The sequence below is a fragment of the Diadema antillarum genome, unplaced genomic scaffold (assembly GCF_040938485.1).
Source record: "Diadema antillarum isolate AM-2024a unplaced genomic scaffold, OU_Dant_1.0 seq00001945_RagTag, whole genome shotgun sequence".
NCBI classification, from domain to species: Eukaryota; Metazoa; Echinodermata; class Echinoidea; order Diadematoida; family Diadematidae; genus Diadema; species Diadema antillarum.
Window position 1 is genome coordinate 260653 of NW_027272605.1, and position 21848 is coordinate 282500.

At 40.3% G+C, this 21848-nt stretch overlaps 1 protein-coding gene across 1 annotated transcript in view; it reads right to left on the minus strand.

Moving 5' to 3' along the window:
• Positions 1-21848, minus strand: part of LOC139713301 (uncharacterized) — an 85148-nt gene that overhangs the window by 37760 nt on the left and 25540 nt on the right. The window contains exons 13-23 of the mRNA XM_071625045.1: positions 18913-19023; positions 14158-14250; positions 13486-13566; positions 12560-12686; positions 11545-11735; positions 9870-10046; positions 9109-9225; positions 8183-8245; positions 5480-5728; positions 3438-3494; positions 909-920 (exon numbers count right to left, since the gene is read on the minus strand). Of these exons, the coding sequence (XP_071481146.1) occupies positions 909-920; positions 3438-3494; positions 5480-5728; positions 8183-8245; positions 9109-9225; positions 9870-10046; positions 11545-11735; positions 12560-12686; positions 13486-13566; positions 14158-14250; positions 18913-19023 (1278 nt within the window). The remainder of the gene's footprint in view (positions 1-908; positions 921-3437; positions 3495-5479; positions 5729-8182; positions 8246-9108; positions 9226-9869; positions 10047-11544; positions 11736-12559; positions 12687-13485; positions 13567-14157; positions 14251-18912; positions 19024-21848) is intronic.

Below are 21848 nucleotides of genomic sequence, written 5' to 3' on the forward strand. Positions count from 1 at the left end.
GGGGGGGGGGGGGGGGGCAGGGGAGGCATTGCGACAAACAAAACACATACAATGTATATGCAGAAAAGTTTGCACCTAAACCAAAATTGCTATGGATTTGGTCACCCTAACAACTGCGACTGCACAAGATCTTTACAATTTGCAGTCAGAAGAAAAACATTATGGTGCAAATGGCAACTACTTCAAAGCAAGTGCACGTTTGTTTGCTTGTTTTTTCTTGATTTGCTTTGTTTTCCTGAATTTTGTTAGCTTTAATTTTCCTTCAGAGCACTTTTTGTGTTTTTGAAAAAAAAAAATCTTGGGCAATATCTGCATAACTGAAAAATCAAAATCTGCGAGAGTTAATACTCATGTTACAAGGATGCTATTCTAATAGAGAGCTACCCTACACTGCCTACACTGTGTGGTAGGTACACAGAGCAAAACTCATCGACATGTAGTGAATAGAAATCATATAATGCAAAATATGAAGAAAAAAAAATAAACACCTTCTCATCATTGCGAGTCACTTTTTGTTTCTTTGTGCTTTTGTTTTGCTTTGCTTACTCATGCATTTTGCTCTGTTATTATCTTTTTTTGAGATCTCGAGAGAGAGGGAGCTATAGATATCTTTTAATAATCCCTGACAAGAAAGAGAGAAATAAATACAATGTCCGAGACTCTACCAATCGATACCAGAGAAGCGTGCCGGTGTGAGTTTGGCCTCAGTCTGACATCAAAGCCAACTGCAAGTCACTGACTCGTATTTGCTTACATTTTGTCACCTTGCTTTTAGTAAAGAATAACTCCTACTTGCACATCATGGGTTCGGTTTTAGTAAGAGTGAAATGTGAGATACATAATAATACGGATGAAGGAGAGGTGAGCTTCGTGGCCATTCCTTTTCTAAAGGCAGCTAGTAATATTACCTTCCTTGCGTCCTACGATGAATTTGCGGAACAAAAAGACAAAGGGGGTATAAAGTGGAAAAGTAAATGAAAGTCAACACAAACGAAAGTATTTGACACAAATCAACAGCAGAGCTGGAGTAAATTGTAACAAGGGTAGACACACGGGAAAGGCAACAGACTCGGACAGCCGAACTAACACAAAAACAAAGTTTTGCAAAAGCCAACAAACTCTTAAGTTTTTGTTTTGTCTGATGATCTTAGGGGATCGATATGGAGCAAGTCAGGTTTAAGTCTTCAATGTGTTTACGGTATTGCTGACTGACAACTCTTAGTGCAGTCTCTGCTGAATCAACACTTTATACTCCCAACAATTATTCTTTGGTCTGCTCAATAAGCCAAGTCAAATGAGTGCCCCAATTATTTTGCTTGTTTGGGTTGTTGTTGATTTTTTTTCTCCACACAATACAAGAGGACAAAATCTCGTACAAATGAAGAAACATAAATACAATTCATGAATAACTCCTGTGTAATATCTTTGAGCAAGTGTAACATACAAAATGTACGATGGAAGGAATGAAACGTGACATTCCCACAGGAACAATTGCACCTCGGCTCATCTTGGAGCCCATGGAATGTACACTAAATCTCCACTATAGCTACAATGTTTGAATAGGTATGACGTGTTTTACAAATATGGAAAACTGACTGTGAATGTTAATGTCCACTCCACGTTTGATTCAACTTTTAGTAGACTGAGCACAGAGTGATTCTAGCATCATCAAGGTTGGACATGAAAGGAGAACATCATATAATTTCAAAGTTTAGCATGCATGCTCATAATGTTGATATCAGTCACAGATGCATATGCAAATTAGGTGAGGTAATGTCATCAACTCAAATTTCCCTACTGGTATGTTTATAGACAACTCCGTTTAAGTGACGATATCGTTCAGTATTCTCATTGCATGTTCAGTTTTTATGAAGCTTTTGTCATTCCATTCATTCGATCGCACTCAATCCATCAAACTCAAATCAAACCTGGAGTGACTCCTCCCTTTAAGACATCCTAAGCTCCTCCCACCACTAGGCAAATGATGCACTATGATTGGCTACTGACTACTTGTTGTGTGTATGCATGAATGCACATCATGAATAATAACATGAATTGCATCACTAGGACATACATGTAAACTACTATGGGCCGATTCTAAACTATGTGAAAGTGATGTACGTGTATACTAATTAAGGACTCGCATTCCATGCTATGCACTCTATTTCTATTGAACATATGTGGGGGAAAGAGTTGACACAATTGATACGGACATGAAGCCAGCTACTGTGATTTACGATGTACTAACATTTTCGGATCACATTCAAGATTAAGGTTTCAGAGCAACAGAGATGCCTACTACAGCTGTAGGTAAGTTTAGGGGGTGTTTGACCAGTGCGATGTGGGAAGGGGGCAGAGCGGGAGCACGATTCCTGGCCGTGCGCAAGGACATGCTCAGGCCGAGGCATCACAACGAGACGGTTACCATGGCAACAAATCCACATCACAACATGCAGACACTGACATGCAGGATACAGTCTGCATAACACGAGGGCTATTGAATACAGAGTTCTTGAGGGATATACATTAACAAACAAAAGTGTTTTAGGAGCCAAGTATAAACTTGCATTGCTTGGGAAGACTTTGTTTTGGGAGGGAGGGATGGGAAGCAGAGGTTGTATGTGGCAAAGCATGGCTGATGACTTTGCCTTGAGATAGCACAATGAGGTACAGAGTTTTTTGGGGGAAGGGAAGGGGTAGGGGGAAGACTAGCTACGACATTTTGCACTTTGATACGTCTAAATATAAAACGCAAGAGCAACATTGATGTTTGAAGCTGGACAGGAAGGCAAGGGAGGTCTTCAACATCACAAACAATAAAAACGGTGAACACAATCTGGTCAACATTACTATCATTCAGTATGATACAGTACGACTCGACTTGAAAAGAAGTACTACGTGCCTTCACAGAACTGTTGCAAGAAGATGAACACAGATTTCAACAGAATAATGAATGTACACATTTGTACAATTGTACAAGTTTTCAACTGCTGGCATACATAACCTCAAAGTCAAGTCATATAATTTGCTGTTTGCTTTGTTAACATGATGTTGGACATGACATACAATTTGCTGCCTTGATATGATCAGATCATAAAACACTACATTCTTGAAAATGAGTACAGAATGGTACAGAAAACACAGACTGTGCAAAAGAGTAGTTCTTCAAACATTGGCACACCAGTTTTTACACTGCCTGTAAGTCTCTTCACTTCTATCACTTCAAAGAGAAAATTAGTGAAAATACAGACAGCTCTACCACACGGAATATGGCAAATTTGTGATTAGACAACTACTATCAAACTGTGCATATTTTCCCCGTTACTTGTACTTTATTTGACTGACAAACTTTACCACTTTGAGAGAAAAGGGGAGAAAGGGGGAGAAAGAGAGTGAGGGGGTTAATCAAGTATAAAGATCGGTACTCAAGATCTCACCAGCTTTGCCAGTTCCTCCTCTTCAAACTCTTGGGCCTCTTGCTGGTATTCAGCCTCCTGAGGGGAAAAAGAGGAAAATTATTGGTAGAAGATGAGAGAGACAGATAGAAAGAGAGAGAGAGAGAGAGAGAGGGGGGAGGGGCCAAGGGGAGGGGCCAAAGGGAGAGGGAGGGGCCAAATCGATAGGGGGAGAAATCACAGAAAGAGGGGAGGGGCAAGAGAAAGAAGGAGGGCCAAAAAGAGACAGAGGGGCAAAGAGAGAAGGCAAAGAGAGAGGGAGGGGCAAAGACAGAGGAAGGGCTAACAAAAGAGGGACAGCCCAGATGGGGGAGGGTCAAAGAAAGAGGGAGGGACAAGAAAGGGGGAGGGTAAAAAAAAAGAGGAAAAAAAGAGGGAGGGCCACAGAGAGTTGGAGGGTCAAAGAGGGGGAGGGTCAAAGAAGGGGAGGGCCAAGGAAGGGCCAAAGAAAGTGGGAGTGGTTATAAAGAGAGAGGGAGGGTCAAACAGAGACAGACAGAGGGTCAAAGACAGAAGACAGGCCAGAGAAAGGGGGAGGGATAAAGATAGTGGGAGGGATAAAGAGAGGGGGAGGGGCAAAGAGAGACAGAGGGGCAAAGACAGAGGGAGGGTAAAAAAAAAAGGGAAGCCAGAGAAAGAAGGACGGCCAAAGAAAGTGGGAGGGGCAAAGAGAGAGAGGGAGGGCCATGGGGATGTAGGGCAAAGTGAGAAGGAAGGTGAAAGAGAGAAGGAAGGTGAAAGAGAGAAGGACGGCCAGAGAGAGAGGGACGGCCAAAGAAAATGGGAGGGGCAGAGAGAGTGGGAGGGGCAAAGAGAGAGGGAGGGCCAAGGAGATAGAGGACCACAGTGAGAGAAAGGGGCAAAGAAGAAGGACAAAAGAGAAAGAGAGGGAACATTGAACATACTATAACAGAAATCAACTTACCATAATTGAAACATGGTAAATGATAAAGGAATGCTTCTTTATGGGGAAAAAAAAAAAGTTTCTTGGGCAAATATAACAAGCACCCATATTTCTATGAACATTTCTTTCCCTTGTGCAAAAATAAAAAAAAGAACCAATGCCCGCCATCTCTGTACAATGATGAAAAAATGAATGAACAGTGCAAGAACAACAGCAGACACTGATCAGATAAAAATTACACAATGAAGGTAATAATAGCACATGACAACAATGGTATTTGGTGTACATTTATTCTCAATTACACAAAGGATATGAGAAAAATAATTTGCATACTTAATGGATCATTATTTATTCATTCATTTTTTTTTTTTTTTTTTTTTTTTTGGGGGGGGGGGTCAACTGGTCACAAATATGGAAATATTTGAACAGAGAATGCATTTCAAGCAAGACGGTACTCACATAATTCCACAGCAGCAGTGTGTGTCTCAATAAATGTTTTTGTTTTTTTTTTTTGTTTTTTGTTTTTTTATGGAATCCCAACCTGCCACATTTAACCATAGCATTATTTCTGTGACTGCTTTTCTATCCTCTACCTTCCCCAGCCCCTCAAAAAATAACAAACCAAACCTCCACAGTCATGGCAACCACAGCAGACATCATGGGGTTTGCCAAAATAAAGCATAAAAATCAGAGAGGTGCCAAAGAGGAATCAGATCAGGGAGATAGCTGAATGTTATTTGCCTTCCCAGTCCCTGAAAAATTTAAAAAAAAACTCCATTGCCATGGTAACCTCAACGGGCATCAGAACTGATGAGGGTTGCCAACATTAACTCCTAAAGATGAGAAATGTGCCAAAGAATCGCCAGGGGGATGACTGCATGTCATATGCATCTCACCAGGCCAAGTAATAACAACGACAAAAAAAAACTTCTGTATCTTTTTTTTTTCTTTTTTCTTTTTTTTTTTCTTTTTTCTTTTTTTTTTTTTTTTCTCTTTTTCATATTCTCTTGTCAGGACATGAAGATGTACCCTGTACTATTTCAGGGAGGATCCTGTGATATTAAAAAACATCCTGTGAAATCAAGGAGATCTGGCAAAGCTCCACATCAAGTGTGCGCACCTGGTTCAACCTGTTGAGCTCTTCCGTCGTCATGTCCTTGTCGATGGAGGAGATGCTCTCCTGGCTGTTCCGCTTGCTCAGGTCCACCTGCGAGAGGGGGTTGCCGGCGCACCCCGGCCGGGACTGCCAATAGTCCACCTCGCTGGAGTCGTAGCCGTCGCACACGAGCACCGACAGGTGGTCGCCGCAGCCCCGCAGCGCCATCACCGCCTCCCGGTGTCGGGCTCCCAGCATGCTCTGCCCGTTCACCTGTTTTTCACATTTTTTTTTCATCATATTCGAAAGAGAGGGGCGTGGGGAAAGGAGAAGGGGGCGGAGAGTTGGGGAAGTGCGGGAGGGAAGCAAAGGGGAGGAGGAGTGGGTTGGGTTTCCAAGGCAGGGCGTGGCAGAGTCATCCAAAATGAAAGATGGAGGGATGGAGGGAGGGTGGGAACAAAACAGGAGATGACGTTACGCGAGAGCGGTTTTAATGCAAGGGGCGAAGGGGTATTCCCCAAAAAACAAACATGGGTCCATTGGTAGAATTTAAGGCATAACAACGGAAGTGATGGGCGAAATTTCAGTGTTAAATTAGCATCGACAGGAAAATAACCAAAGGTGCATTATTTAGATCAAATTATATCAAAAAAGTACCCATCAAACAAATAATCCATAAACTCAAATAAAACCGGTGTATATTCAGTACACCAATTGATATATTATGAAGCACATCATTGGACATCCAAATATTTTAAACAAAAACAGGTTGTTGGGAATTTTGCACCAATGCAAGGGGACAGTGAATAAGATGTAGCATAAGCATTATATTATGATACATTCATCAATTTTCAGTGGAGCCCACAGCATGGAAATAAGAGGGAAAATCAATGGGTAGGATGATTATAGAAAGAACCCAACATAAGGCAGAGATACATTAGCCAGCAGCAAAAGAAAAAAAAATTTGGAAGGGTAAGGATAGCAGAAAAACAGAGATGTATTTGATGAATAGAAATGTGATGATTTGTGGACGCCAATTCTCACAGACTTTGCATTCTCGTGTCTGATATGCATACTCCACGATGCATTTGCTCCTATTGATTTGTTTATATATATATTTTTTTTTTTGGGGGGGGGGTTGTATTTTTTGTGTTTGTTTTTTTTAAAATCTTCATATTAAGCTACACACAACACTTTGAAGTATCAACAAGCACTGCTTATCTTGGTTACCCATAGCATTCATTGTGTGTGTGTGTGTGTGTGTGTGTTCGCATGTGTAGTAGACAGGGCAAAACCCAAACATCCATACATTTTAAAGTGCACATTCCCTGGGAATATAGATCACATTATTTGTATCGACTTCTGTTGTTGATTTTGATAAGCCAGGGCAAAGCTGGCAAAACTCTTTAATTGGTAGACTTGGGCTTTGATTTTTTTTACCCCATGATCATAGAAATTTGTTACTGAAGAAAAACAATATCAGCTAACACAAGTTTCAAAACAATTCTTGGAAAATACTTAGTGCAGTGATGTGCAAGATTCAGTTATTATTTACAGAGTGGTAAAATCCAAGCCTTGTCTTTTTTGGGGGGCGAGGAGCACATGGTAAAATATGACATAGAAAAATAGGAGAATGCTCAACTTCTGCCAAATTTGGCCATCACGAACCAAGGATACCTTAAAAAGAATGACAAAACTCTACTACATGTGTGCTAGCTCGTCGCATGTACATTGCAGTAATCCAATCATGCAAAAGTTCATATCCAGCAATTAAAACAGCCTGGATCAAGACTATCAAGGGGCAGTTTTCTACATAGATTGAGTACATATAAACATGTCACATTTATTTGTATGCAATAGAGACTTGAAGTAAGCCTAGGGGCAGGCAAGTTTGGTCCAGAGAGCTCATTACAATGTATATCATCTGCAACAGCCGAGACGATGCTACAGCCATTTCCAAGTAAGATACAAGGAGCATGAAATCGTTCTGTGCAGGCGCCCAAAATGCCCAAGTCCAGCATTCCAAAACGTATGCTCAATTCTAGTGACTATGGTTACTAAAAAGCAGTGAAAAGTCAGGATCATTTTTGTATGTAGATGAGAAATAGCTTGCATAAAACTAAGACCCCCAGTGGAGTCCTCGAAAGATGGATTTGGAAAGGCAGTGATGAAAGTGACAGGAATCTACATATAATGCATTCAAATGAGTCTTGGCTACATGGAAAATGGTTACAGTGCATCATGAAATCATACAAGAAAGTTTGTAAGTCACATTTGTGTCATTTCTATTTCTCTTCAAGTATTAGCCTCTCATTCATGTTATAAATGGGATGCATGAAATTCCAAGGATAATTCCACAAGCTCGGTTTTTTTTTCCCTTCAAATCTATGAAAACTATTCTGATAGGCATGCCAGATAGAAGCTCATGGTAGAGGTGTAACACAATAACGAGGAAACCTAACAGGTCTGCATTTTTTTTTTCAACTGCATTGTTGCAATTGGCTAATTGTTATGTTTTGGTGGTGTTTTTCCGTCTGACACGGGCTAGGCCCCATAACTCAAAAAGCGTGAACATTTTCAGACAGGCTGGTCCTGCAAATCTACTGTCACTGTTATCACTTGTGGAGCAACGAAACCCTCCATAGAAATCACCACTAATGAGAAATCAGAGTGTGTTGTTTGAGCTGGAAGGGAAAGCGTGTGAGGACGGAACGTGAAATATCTCACCTCCAGCAGTCTCTGGCCGACCTTTAACCTCCCGTCTCGGGCGGCAGCACCGACAGCGTTGACCTGAGGAGGAGGAACGAGAGCACGAAAATGGAGAGCGAGAAGGAAATGTCAGTGTTTACCAACAAGTCAAACAAGCAAGCAGAGAAACAGACAAATATGTGTCCCCATCCAGGGCGGTACACGACTTGAAATTTTTGCATGTTGCAAGGAGATATGTCTTGATGTTGTGTATGAATGTACAAGAACGCGAAGCATGCATCACAGGCGCGAAGCATGCATCACAGGCGCAAAGCGCAAAGTCTCTTGCAGGCCCGGGTCTGGGGACCTTGAGCAGACTCCAGAAGCTCTAGGGCTCCTAGATGCTCTTTGGTGCATCTTTAGTCTCCTTTTCATACATTTGACTACTGTGAATTTGTTGAAATATACACATAAAAATTGTCAACCACTTTTTCATTGAATGTGCAGACAAATATGACTTACTTGAAAGCTTCTTATTGTATGCACGACATAAATTTTTGGCACAGCATTTGGAGTGTCATGCAATGTGTTTAGAGTGACGCACATACCAAATTCTGGCATGTTGCTGCAACACACTAAAACCCTTCTTGGACCACCCTGCTAACCCTAAAAGTGCAATCTGTCATCATCTACTGACTGCAACTTTCTAAGCCTGGACCTTGTCATTTCAGCTACAATCCACATCCCAACAAAATGATGACAGCACGCATCAATATAATGGCCGTATCACCCATCCCTTTCTTTTCAATCTGCAACAGAATGCCATCACCACGATGGGACAGTGTTAGCACGGTTCCATCAAATTATTTCTACTGCCCTTTTCTTCACGGAATGCTGAAACTGGCTACAAGACAGATGCATGGCATGGCATCTGTTGCCATGGCAACTGCAGGCAGCATTGTTACCTTGGAGATGAAGATGCCCTCATCATTCTTGTCCAGCGGGTTGCCAGGATGACCCTTGTTTCCTCCTCGGATGCTGATGCCGAGCTTCTCGCCAGGTGCCTTGGGAACATTGATCTCCTACAGAAAGATTACGACAAAAAAAAAAAACGCAAACATATAGTGCATTACCTTGAAGAGATGAAAAGCTCTGAATAGAATGTTTTAAGTTTGTGACTAGTGGCAAAATGGAAGACTCAAAAAAATTGTGCTTCTCCACACATATTTTAGAAGATTTACCGGTATTTGGTGAAAAGTGAGAGGATATTTATGTTGCTGTGCCTTATCAGCCGGTACCTGTATAAAAGCTTGTTCCAAGCCTCTCTCACGTAGGCTTGTTCCAATTTTCACATATCCTTTCATACATACAGAGCATGAATAATCCTTGAAGGCTTCCTGGCTCAAAATAAGAGCCACATATCACCAAAACCATCACCACTATCACCATCATCGTCATTACAGTCACCATCATCAACTAATTCCTCATATCCATCAGCAACATTATTCTGTCTATTATCATTAATATCATGTTGAACAGCTCTTTCATTACACACAACCTGCAAACTACCAAGAGAGGGTGCTGTGTCTATACAAGTGCTCAATTTTCTATACATATATTGTATGAATTTGCCAAACTAGATTTGAAACCGGTTGCCCCGCACGAGGAATTATTAGACTCTAATTCCCAGTAAATTTCCAGTTAAAGAAACGTAGACGCTACTCACAATAAGTCCTTTAGGTGGCGGGTCATGCCGTACCACCAGCTGTATGTGCTGTGAGTTGGAGAGCAGCGTGTTGACGGCGTGCTGGTGCGTCGCCTCTTTCATGTCCTTCCCGTTCACCATCAGGATGCGGTCGCCGACGCACAGGTTCGTGCTCGCCGCCGAACCGTTGGGCACGATCTGGGTACAGAAGCCACACGCAGGCACATAACGAAAGGATGTCAAACAACCGTCATAATTCATAAGTTCACATGGAAGATATCACAAAAACAGATCTGTATATGTGACCCAGCATCACAAAACAAACAAAAAGTCGCCAGACATGAAATTTGAGTTAAGAGCATATTTTGAAAGAGCAGACTTTAAGCTTTAAAATGATGTATAACTCAAATCAAATGGACTTTCCTAACCTATCTAGATATTGGAAAGAAAGCACACACTCAGGAAAACTGTGAACTGAGAAAAGAGGCTCTGAAGTACAGTGTCTATCCAAGCGCTTAATCTTTACCAAGCCGTGCTGGCTGTGAGATGAATGGGACAAAAAACAGGAAGTAAACCACTGGAGTTACAACAATGAAGGGATTGTCAGATTAAACTGAAATTGAGCATGTCTTATTACCACATTCTGTCCATACTTAATGCCAACTTTCTAAGCAGTAGCATCATCCTTTCTAAAGTTATTAGAGTTGAAAGTGAAGAGTGTGTTCAAGGTTTTTATCAAACGAAAAGAGGACTCTAAAGACAAACCTAATCACACTATTCTAACAAAAAAAAAATATTCGAGATAAACTACTAAAAAACATGCTTTCCTGCCCGTGTTGTGATCCCAAATCTTAGCATAATGTAGAAGAAGACTTGCTCTTTCAGAAAATATGAAAAAGTCAAGTTCGGCTAGGTTGACCCATTTCACTTATTTTCAGTCCTCACGCAAAATCAGTGTGTGCGACTTTATCTTCGTTTTGAGATGCACAGTCACGTATGAAGAAGTGCATGTTTTGTCGGCCATCAGCATGCATCCAATGATTGTATTGTGTGTAGGTAGCATCCACCATACATTCTTAGCTGAACGAAAATTGACTGCATCAATACGTGTACATGTTTGCTCTTCTAAAAATACTGAAGATGAAAGAGCCTCATCTTTGTCAATAATGAGGAATGCACACTACACTGTACAACTCGCACACAGATATCTTTTTCTAGCACCATGATCATTATATATTATCAACATCACAATTATCATCATCATCATCATCATTATCAACATCAGAGTTTTTCCATCTTCAACAACTGTATTCATCAAGGTGAACACAATCATCAACAAGATCAAAATCAAAATCAACACCATAGTTGCTATCACCATTATCACTAGTATGATTACTAACATCCCCACTATTCTAAGGCATCCTAGGACAATTACCTCCTTGACAATTATCTTCCACCTCTTCTCCGACCCAACACTTGCCCTACTCCTGACCCTGACCCTGACCCCTACCCTTACCCTTACCCAAACCCTAACCCAAACCCTAACCCAAACCCTAACTCAAATCCAAACCTTAACCCTAACCCTAATGTTCCCTCTAACCATGCCACTAATGGCTATTTAGCCATTGGGAGAAGGTAATGGTCCTGATATGATTCTCAGAGTCTCCCATATCAAGTGCCTGCTCCTCCCGCCTACCTTGGAGATGAAGATGCCCGGCTCGTCCCCTCCAAAGGGATGACTGGAGTGATCGATGCCCCCGACGATGCTCAGGCCCAGCGGTCCCCTCGTCCGCCTCAGGAAGACCTCCTCCACCTCGAGCTCGTCTGCTGATGGACCATTCAGGTTGGGGCCGTTCATCCGGTACCTCAGTTCCGGGGGTTCATGTTCTGGGGATGGGTAGGACAAGAGTGATCGGCTACTGTTAAGTGCTCTTGAGATGAATAAGTCAAGTTACAATATCATAAATGAATTGCATCTTCATTGCTTCATGGCAAGCTTCATGGCAAACAAGAGTTGTTAGAGATCACAGGTTTCACCAGCAAGGTGTGGGGAAGAGGCGACCCGTCAATTTTTCTCTAGATAGACATTAGCCCGTTGAGGATGGGCTGATTTTGATACAACACGCATCTCCCATAGACACCTGCCCGTGTATACTCTGGACAAGTCCTCAATAGGTTAAAGGAGTAGCACTCACTGGCAACAATTTCACAGGTCTCAGCTCAAAGAGGCAAAATACCTCGGAAAATAATAACAACAGGCTCTTTGTCTCAGAGAGTCTATAACAGAACTCCAGCACAAAGAAGAAACAAGGTTCAGGAATTGACCCACAACAGGTGTTGTGCTCAGTGGACATGACATAAGACTCTTAAATCTTAAGGTTCCTGGTTCAGGTCCACTAGTACTGTATTTTTTTTTTCTTAAACAGAGAGATATTTTCACAGAAGTAGATCAAAAGAAAAACTTGATGACCTGGGATTCAACTCATCGTTTACTGTATTGCTCATTGATGTATGAATCAACTTCAAAAGCGATGAGTATTTCTGATTGCATGGGTCAATGGACTGATGAATGGCTTAAAATACATTGTACCAACCAATGGTGCCACTACCTGACCAATGGTGCAGTGCGTCATCAAGTGGTGGTACTTTCTGTGCAATAACATATGCAAGCACACAAATGGTTCCAGAAATGGACCAACGGTTCCACTCACTGACTAATGGTTCATGATGCTCTATCTCCATGCTCTCCCTGAGGACAAGCAGGTCGATTTCTTTGGATTTAGTGAGAAGTGTTACAGCTGTTTCGTGCCTTGCTTCAGCCATCTCGACACCGTTGATCTGCAAAAAAAAAAAAAAAAGGGAAAAAACAACTGAGTTTTGTTAATAGTGTCAGAAAACACTACAATAAAGGTCTCTTTTTGCTTGAAAACTGGTGTTTCTCATAGGACATTCCTGCTATCAAATCAAAACCTGTCATTGCATGAAATAGCAACGCCACTGCCACTCGCAAATTTTTTCTGAGGAACATATTGAGATTAACAGAAAACGTAAAACCTCGGCAGCTTTCCAAGGCCTTGTAATTCACTACAATAACGCTGTCATTGCTTCAGCAACCTCTCCCTTTGGTGGCCAACACTTTCTAAACATACTTTGTTGAAGAAGTATTGCAGAAGAATGGAATACCATTGAGTGCTACTTTCACCGTTTTCATTCAATTCGTTCAAAACGAGATTCTGAAATCTGAATGCATTTTTTTAAAGGGCTAACCACATTCCCATAGGTGACAGATTGAATATGAACATGTGTTGATCACATTTGATGCTATAAAGTTTACACGGAGCACAACCCTGCAATACATATCAACATTTTCTTTAATATCTATACTTTGCATTTTTCATTTGGGTCTGTGCTACAATGTACACTCAGTCAAAAACTAGACCAAACAACGCAACTATTTACACTACGAAAGTAACTTATCTGTATGACTACCTGAAACAAAGAAATGGAAATGACATAACAACTGGTTGTTGATTTTTCTGTTTTGTTTTATGTGGGGGTCCTTTTTCCAGTAATTTTTCTGTAGACAGTTGCCTTGTTCAATCAAAGAAGGGTAACACAAACAGCATAACCTCCCTACCTTTAGAACTTTGTCTCCTACTTGAAGGATCCCAGTCCTGTCTGCAGCCCCGCCCTCAGATATCCTGGAGATGAATATTGACTGGAAGGGGGTGGGGTTGGGGCGGGGTTGGGAGGAAAAAGGAGAAGATGACACAACTCCCTCTCAAATAAACGTCACATCAACTTATCATGTGAGCCCCTCTCTCATGCAACCAAAATAACTGTCTGTGCCATCCAAACACTGTTTTTTTCTTCTTCTTTTTTCATCACCTACCCTCTTGAGACAGCTTCCTGCTCAAATCTACTATTAAATCTGACCTTGCATTTTACAAAAGATGAAAATGCTTGTGGTGAATGGATGAATCGCAGATAACATACAACACACAATGCATAACACACAATAAACAGAGTGCTTGTAATAGTTAAACTGAACTTTTGGTTGCAGTGACTAACTTCACAGCCTTTATCACTTTTATCTTCAACAACGCTCAAAACAATCATCTGGGTGTAGAGTTGGTTCACTAGAATGCTTCAAAAACATGTGCTGCATATTTGTATGTTTTTTGTTTTTTGTTTTTTTTTTCCAGATGTACATGACACAAATGACATTGCAATTTAGCACTGCTGCTTTATCAGGGCACAACGATTAGAACAGTTCCAAGAATGGGCACCCCCTCCAGATCCAACTTACGTCATCGTTACCCTTGAACGGGGGCGAGCCTTTACCACCCGCGATGCTGAATCCGAGACCGTTGCTGTCCTTTACCAGCTTGAGAGTGATTTTCTGTTGTGATAGCAGGGGGATAAAACAAAAAATTGGCCATATCAGATCTAGCACAATTACCCATATGTCCATTCATCTTCCACATTCACTTTACATTTCACTTACACATTAAAAAATTCTGCAATAAGACTGCTTCTTTGTTGGCAAAAAATTTTGCAGAGATGGTGAGAAAAATGCATTAGAATATTTTTTTTTTCTAACTGAGGAAAGAAGGCATGTGAATTTGGGGGAACAGATGGAAACTACTCTTTCGTCTGTCTTTTGGTTTGCTAATGATAGGTACTGTACGTTCTCAGATGTATACAAGACAACTCAGAATTGTAAGGTATGACAGCTACTTTCTGCTTCCAGGCTTGTCACATTCATATGACCGTGGGCTGTTGGTTTCAATCTTTCTTTATCTTTTTTAATGTTTTAAAAGGGATTCTTGTGTAATTGCTCATACTTATATGAGAAATCCTGATAAATTATTAGCCTCCAGACTCATCAGTAAGTGAAAAAAAAATGTAGACATCCCTGTTTTATCACACAATTTCATGAAATTTGAGAATTGAACTACAGAAGCCTGATGATCACTTTAACATAGCATTTTCACTTTTTTTTTTCCCCTACAGGCAAGCAACCTATCAGAATAAATCTAATAATGGCAATAAACTTGGCACAGCCTAAAAGTGAGTCAGAGAGGTGTTGCACTGAACTCAAATCTCATGTTTGCAACATGTGAAACACACACATGACAGACAAAGCAAGGGAATGTTTGGCATGCTACCACAGTAACAAACAACACAGGCACGAAATGATAACAGACAAAAGTGCCACATGTGCAAAAACACCTGTTCCTTTGTTCATTCACTGCACACATGCAAATACAATTGTGTCTACCACACACATGAATGCAAATGCAGATAACAAAAATCTGCACACACACCCAACAACTAAGAAAAATGCCATGCATAATTTAGATGCTTCTACCTTCTGTATGTTTCCTCCTTTGAGCAAGAACATTCCAAAACAGTCTACAAATGCAACATGGACATTTCTGGTGAAATTTAAAATTCTGAAATTGTAACTACTTTTAGAAATATCAAACCAAGCTGTAAACACAACTATAACTCCTAGTGGGACTTTAAAGATAGAATTTAGGTTAATATGACAGCATGTCACTTGATAAAATCTATGCGCTTGTGTCATAAACATTTTGCAAACATTACATTCTGCAAAGAGGCTAAAACTTCCGTCCCATATTTCACTAATTCTCTATTTATTTCAAGCTCACGGAATCATACAGAAATTCTGCACACAAGAAAAAATGGATTTTGCAAACAGGCAGAAAGCATGCATCAAATTGTTCGAAATCAAATTTCATGGTGCACCACAATGCTCATACTGACAGGCAACAGGCACATTTGATGCGACTTTCCAATTTCCCGTCACCTTCACCATACACAGAAATGCACAAGTGGGACTACAGTAAATGGAAACCGTTTGTCACCACCAAAGACTCACACATAATTCATCCTACATGTATTTCTTTCTATGATGGGAGGTTTGAATTTCTAGGTTGCATACACATGGGTACATTCAATCTACACTTACAAATAGCAACTGGAAAACATACAGGTGTAATGTACAATGTATGCATACAATTTTTCTTTTTTTTTCTCCCTCACTTTCTCTCATTCATGAGCAGATACATTTTTATGTCAATATAAAGTGGAACTACATAATGTCATTGAAAGAAACAAAACAAGACAAGAAAACATACAAGAAATGGGAGCCTTTTTTGTCCTATTCGGCATTACTAAGCTGTCTAGTATCTTCAATTACGTTATGTAAAATCATCAATTTTACTAGCTGTGCATTATAATGTTAACAAATGTATGAATTGAATACCGCAGTGAAAGGGGGCACAGATTGAAATGTTAACAGAAGTCAAAAGACTTTAAGTCTGATGTACAGAAGAAAGAGTGTACAGGTTAGCCAATACAACAATCAGTGTTGTGTAATTTCACAACAAAATAACTGGTGAGCATGAATTATGGAATGTGATTATGGTTAGGTGCAAGAGAAACATTGCTACCATTTTATGTTGTGCCTGAAGGGTTACATGGGAATTAGATCAGAACAGGATGAAATATATATTGTGCATTTCTGAGTGGCAAAATACACACTGCAAGCAGATATTACAATATACAAGCAAAACATCAGAAAACTGAGAGCATGGCTAGTGATGTGAGCAAGAATATTAATTTCTACACAACTACAAATGAGTGACACTTATTACACATTTGCAACTGACAAGACGAAAAAAGTAAGACCACCCAATCATACTGTACATAGCTTTGTGGAATGTTATTCTACTATTACTAAACGCTTAAACAATATATTGCATGTCTTGCACACTTAAGAAAAAAAGAGCAACAGAAATAGAATATACAACTAGAGTAATCATCCCTGTTCGCATCAGGGTGCCCATTCGCATCACGGGTCGTTTCATTCGTTGACGAAAAGATTCAATCAGGTGCGAGAGTACTTTCACTTTCCATAACACTTGCGAGTAACTCCCGCTTTTGTTCTATAAGTGGGACTAAGCACACTTGATGCTCTTCAGCTGTTTCATCGATGAATGAAACTGCCTCTGCCGAAAATAGGCACCCTGTCACAAACAGGGATGATTACATTGTATGGAGACCACTGTTACATCATGCACTGGAAGAATATTACAGATTTCCTACGGGGAGACATTTATGTTTTATGTCACTGATTCACCAAGATTTAAAGTGACCCAACTATGGCAAGCCATGAGAAGTCAGAACCCTAAATCATGTAGGAGAAAAAGTATGCAATCAAGAATGGATATGCAGGGAGGTTGTTAGTTGGAGAAGGAAAGGAAAAAAGAATAATTTTTTTTCTTTTTTTCTTATTGAAAAAAAAAAAATGAAAACAAGTGCACTTATTGTGATGCCATTTTACTGAGCAAGACAGTGATTCTGGTGGACAACATGGTCACAATTGCGTTAGCCTCACTTCAAGCTTGCACAAGCTAAACATTCTCCCCACCTGTACTGTACGTCACTAGGTTTCACGTCACAACTCAATCATCCAGAGATTGCATTAGTAGATAAGGCTCATGTTTGGGCACACAACATGCTGATAAACTTTTTGGGTGCATTTGAGTGAAGATACGGGTGACTCAGAGAGCCAACAAAAGAGAGATTTAGGATTAATCAGCAGAAATTTGGCAGTGACTTTCCCCAATCTGTCTCCCCTCTCCCTTCTCTTGACGTAATATTTTTGCGTAAGCTGTCTCTAATGCAGCAGCAGGGCCAAACTGGTCCCATAGTTTCATGCCCTCTACATTTTTCACAGCAGCGTGATTTACTTTCAAAAAAGAATAAGAAGAGAAACAAAATGTCTGCTAACATTCACTGCTCTTTTTTTAGCTTCAAAATCATATCAGGAATGCATGGTATCTATCTAAAACGAACCAATGTGCACTATAGCAGGATTTTTTTGTTGTTGTGGTTGTTCATTTATCTGCTTCAATCCACATTTAGCCTGTTGTACATCATCGACCTGAAACTTCACATATTGACCGCAACCAGATGGGAAAATCAAAATTTAGCCTCAGAGGGTCCACTTGTGGTAATGCAATCACAGGTTTGTTTGTTTGTTTGCATGTTTTCTGTCTTCAGGCCATCGGCTAACATGGGGGCACAAGTCTATAACTGACAAACAGCTCTCTCCATGAGGACACCAAACCAGGGGGGCACAAAACAAAGTAAATCAGTGACTGGAAGCAATGCTACCAATACACTAACACCAGACAAAGAAGGGACGAGTTTACAGTAAGCTGATGTGATAATTCACAATACATGTACAGTATGGTTGCAAAAACACAGACTTTGACCAGACCAAGACATCACAACTACTAAACTGATAAATAAAGGAGTAAAAATTCTCAGAAAAAAAGAGGAGAAAAAAAGAAAACTACATGGCAAGGAGGACAAGTGCAGAAGAGGATCGAGAAAGTAGCAAAGCAATTTCAAATCTACAGCTATTCATCTATTATTGAAATCAAGTCACTGATGTTACCACACCAGTTTTCACAGGTGCGTCGTTTTCTCTGCACATTACATGGGCATACATGCTCCTTATTCAATTTTTTTTGGGTGAGATGTTACTACATAACAGTTGAAACACAATTAGAAATACATTAATCGAGAAGTGAGGCACTACATAACTTTGTCAATTTTATACAAGACAAAGAATAGACATATAGATTAAATCAGTCAGATCAAACACACCTACGATGAATGCGAAAAATGAGGAAATCAAGGTCTGAAAATGGACCTTTTTTATGCCTTCTAATGGCTAGAGAATACAACTTATTTTAGCGTGGCAGAGACAATTGCATTTGTGGAAAGCAGGTGAAGACAACACGACAGTGCAGACAACCTGCAACAGACAGCGAACTTTGTTTTAAGATGTGAAAGGGGGCAGGCACATGAAGTGTGGGGGAAGAAGACATGTGACAAGTAGTACGCGTTAATACCGAGAAAACGAAAGACAGTCGAGACAGGAGGAGGAGGAGTAGAGAGAAAGAAAAATTGTTGCGTGAATGTGAGACCCCCCCTCGTCGGAGAGGGTCGTCACACTGACCTCTTGAATGTGGTGGAATTTGGGTTCGGGGGCAAACTTGACGCCCGAGCGCTCGTGCCGGTCACCGTTGTCCTGGGGTTGGGGCGACGGAGGAGGCGGAAGCAGGACCGGCTGTGGGTGGGGCGAGACGCATTTGGCAGAGTGTACGTTGGGAAAGGGGGGCAAAGGGGAAGGGGTGGGGTTCCCAGGGTAGGGCAAGGAGGCAAAAGATGCCACAGAGTGTACAAAAAGAGGGGAGAGGGAAAAAAGGGTGGTGGGGAGTTGGAACTGGTCATTAGAGAAGTTCTCATTATCATTGGGTCAACCTTTCATATTCCAGCACTGCACCAAAGTGCCATAGGCAAGGCCACGGAAACATACATCTGCCTTACACGCAATGTCACTCTGGTCAATTATAATTAGCATTATGAATTCAAGTTTTACATTCCTCTTTAGCAATTTACTTTGAACATTATGATGTGATCCATACTCTTATCTTAGGATGATTATGTTTTCCTATTTCATATCATATCACATATATTAGCAGGGCATGATTTATTGATAACAACACACTTTTATCTCGCAGCAGAGCAGCAAATAAAATGTACTCAGAACAAGCATGATTCACATTTTAAAGTTAACTCTTACAGCTATATAATATTAAACAGCTGTCGAATACAAAGTTATGAAATATAATTCATTTATTGTAAGACCTGTATTATGTCTAGTTTGACAATGTCCTTTTTTTACAAAGTTTATTCATGTCTTCCGAACACACTGCACAGTCTGGCAGAATTACCATGGTACTAAGAAAAAAATGACAGCAATAACAAAAAAAAAAACCAGAAGGGAAATATATACTGGTGAAGAACATGTCAAGTAAAAACGTATGTACATATGCAAAGCTGAATAACATACTGGTTACAGATTGTGATCAATATATGTGAATGTGTATGGTTGAGACTGTACAGCACACAGTGAAAATGAGGGTTAGAAGAAGTTTGTATTGAATGAATTATGTATGTGCCAGTATATTTGATATATTAGTGCAACACTCAAATCTAGCCGCACCTAACCTAGAAAATACTGGCAAAAAACCTCCCTTGAGCTGGTCACGGCTGAATGGATCCATCAAAAAAAAAAAAATTGCAGCTACATGTATACATGTTGTAGCAATGTTGTGGCAAGCAGCATAAATGGTAATGCAACAAATTGCTTTATTCTGATAAACTACATTATTCTGGTAGATTTGATTCATCCGAGGGGGAAAAAATCCTTCAAAATGAAACTAAACAAGAACCAAGAAAAAAAAAAAACTGATTTGGCTGCAAATTACATCCTTTCAGATATTAATCTAAAAAAAAAAAAAAATTCTTAAAAATATAAGCAGCTGCAACCACAGTTTTGCAGAAAGATTCTTGGAGCAAATTTGTTATCATAAACTGTCAAGTTTAACAAATCCTAGCTGGATAAATGTCCAATATTCATCACAAAACTATAAAGCTGTAGCAAAAAGAGTGGTCAAGGTACTGCAATCTGTGGTAGCCACTAGCGAAATTGTGTTGCAACTACTGGCAGCGTCCAGAGTCCAGGAACCCCGCCGGCAACTCCCCCCATGCCAGAGCTAGAAGGGCATTCTTGTTTAAACTGCTGCAGACTAATCTGGAGAGCGCAAGAATGTCGCAAGTTAATGTCACCTTGCCCATGCAACAGTGGCTTGTTAATGGGTGAAATAGATATATATTTACTCAGGCATGCACATCACACGTGTTAGTAATTTGCTCCCTATCAACTAATCTTCAAGCAACTTTGAATGACCACAATCTTAGAGGCAAATAATTGTATCTTTTCCTGTTTTTCGTTCTAGTGTCATACGAGTGTCATTTCGTGCTGTATGAACATTCTGAGACTTATCAAACAAAATTCTTCGCCCGAGCATCTGCTACTAAATACAACAACCCTTGAGCTTGGGAAACTCTGTTGGTGTAATAACTTGGTTAGTGTTATAACTTGGTCAGTGTAATAACTTGGACGGTGTAATAACTCGGTCAGTGTAATAACTTGGTTGGTGTAATGTATATATTCATATCTGCTACAGAGGAACAGTCTGAAGAACTACTGTATTGTAAAACAGGAACAGACAATTGAGGGCTCCAGTCTACTACATAATTTGGAAGACCACTATCATTTTGTATAATGAGTTTTTGAATCTTCATGTTCTTCATACATGCAAACATTCTATTGAATTGGGAAATCAAATTTTTAGTCCAGTGACGTTCAAAACTAAATCATTGTAATAAAAAATGCAGCATTGTTAATTTTAAGTTTTCACGACAGTCCAGCTCTACTGATCTGCCAAGACATGCAGTGATCTGGGAACTTGTGTTCAAGTTGCTATCGAGTCCATTTCAATGTGTGCATGAATGTCAAAAAGTATTACATCGGCATCATATTGTTGCTAGACTGATGTGGTACATGTTCTATGTATCAAGCAGGACTAGGAATTTCATCAAATTTGGGTCAAGGCCACATCTTAAGGGGGCACAAGTGAGTAAAAAAATATTGTGGCCATGATCGGTTTGATTTTAAAAAAGCATCCAGCTAGTGGGAAGGGCATGGCAGCAAATTGTTGATGGCCGATGGGTATTTCAAGCACTGATCACGCACTTCAAAACTGCAGAGGCACGGCTTGCAAATTCTTTAAATTGGTCTAAAAGTCAATGACAATGACTCCTCTGTACCTGTCCTGTATATACTCTGCGAGGAATATATCGCTTTGGCTACTATAGCAACCTTGTGTAAAGCATGCTCCTGGTTTATGGGGATGACCTTTAACCCCTGCTGGCAGTTTTCCTTCTATGTGCCACAATAATGATGATAATAATGATGACAGTGAGTGTAGTGATGATAGGACAATGTGTATTAATTGAAGCAATTTTTCATTGCTAACCTTGACG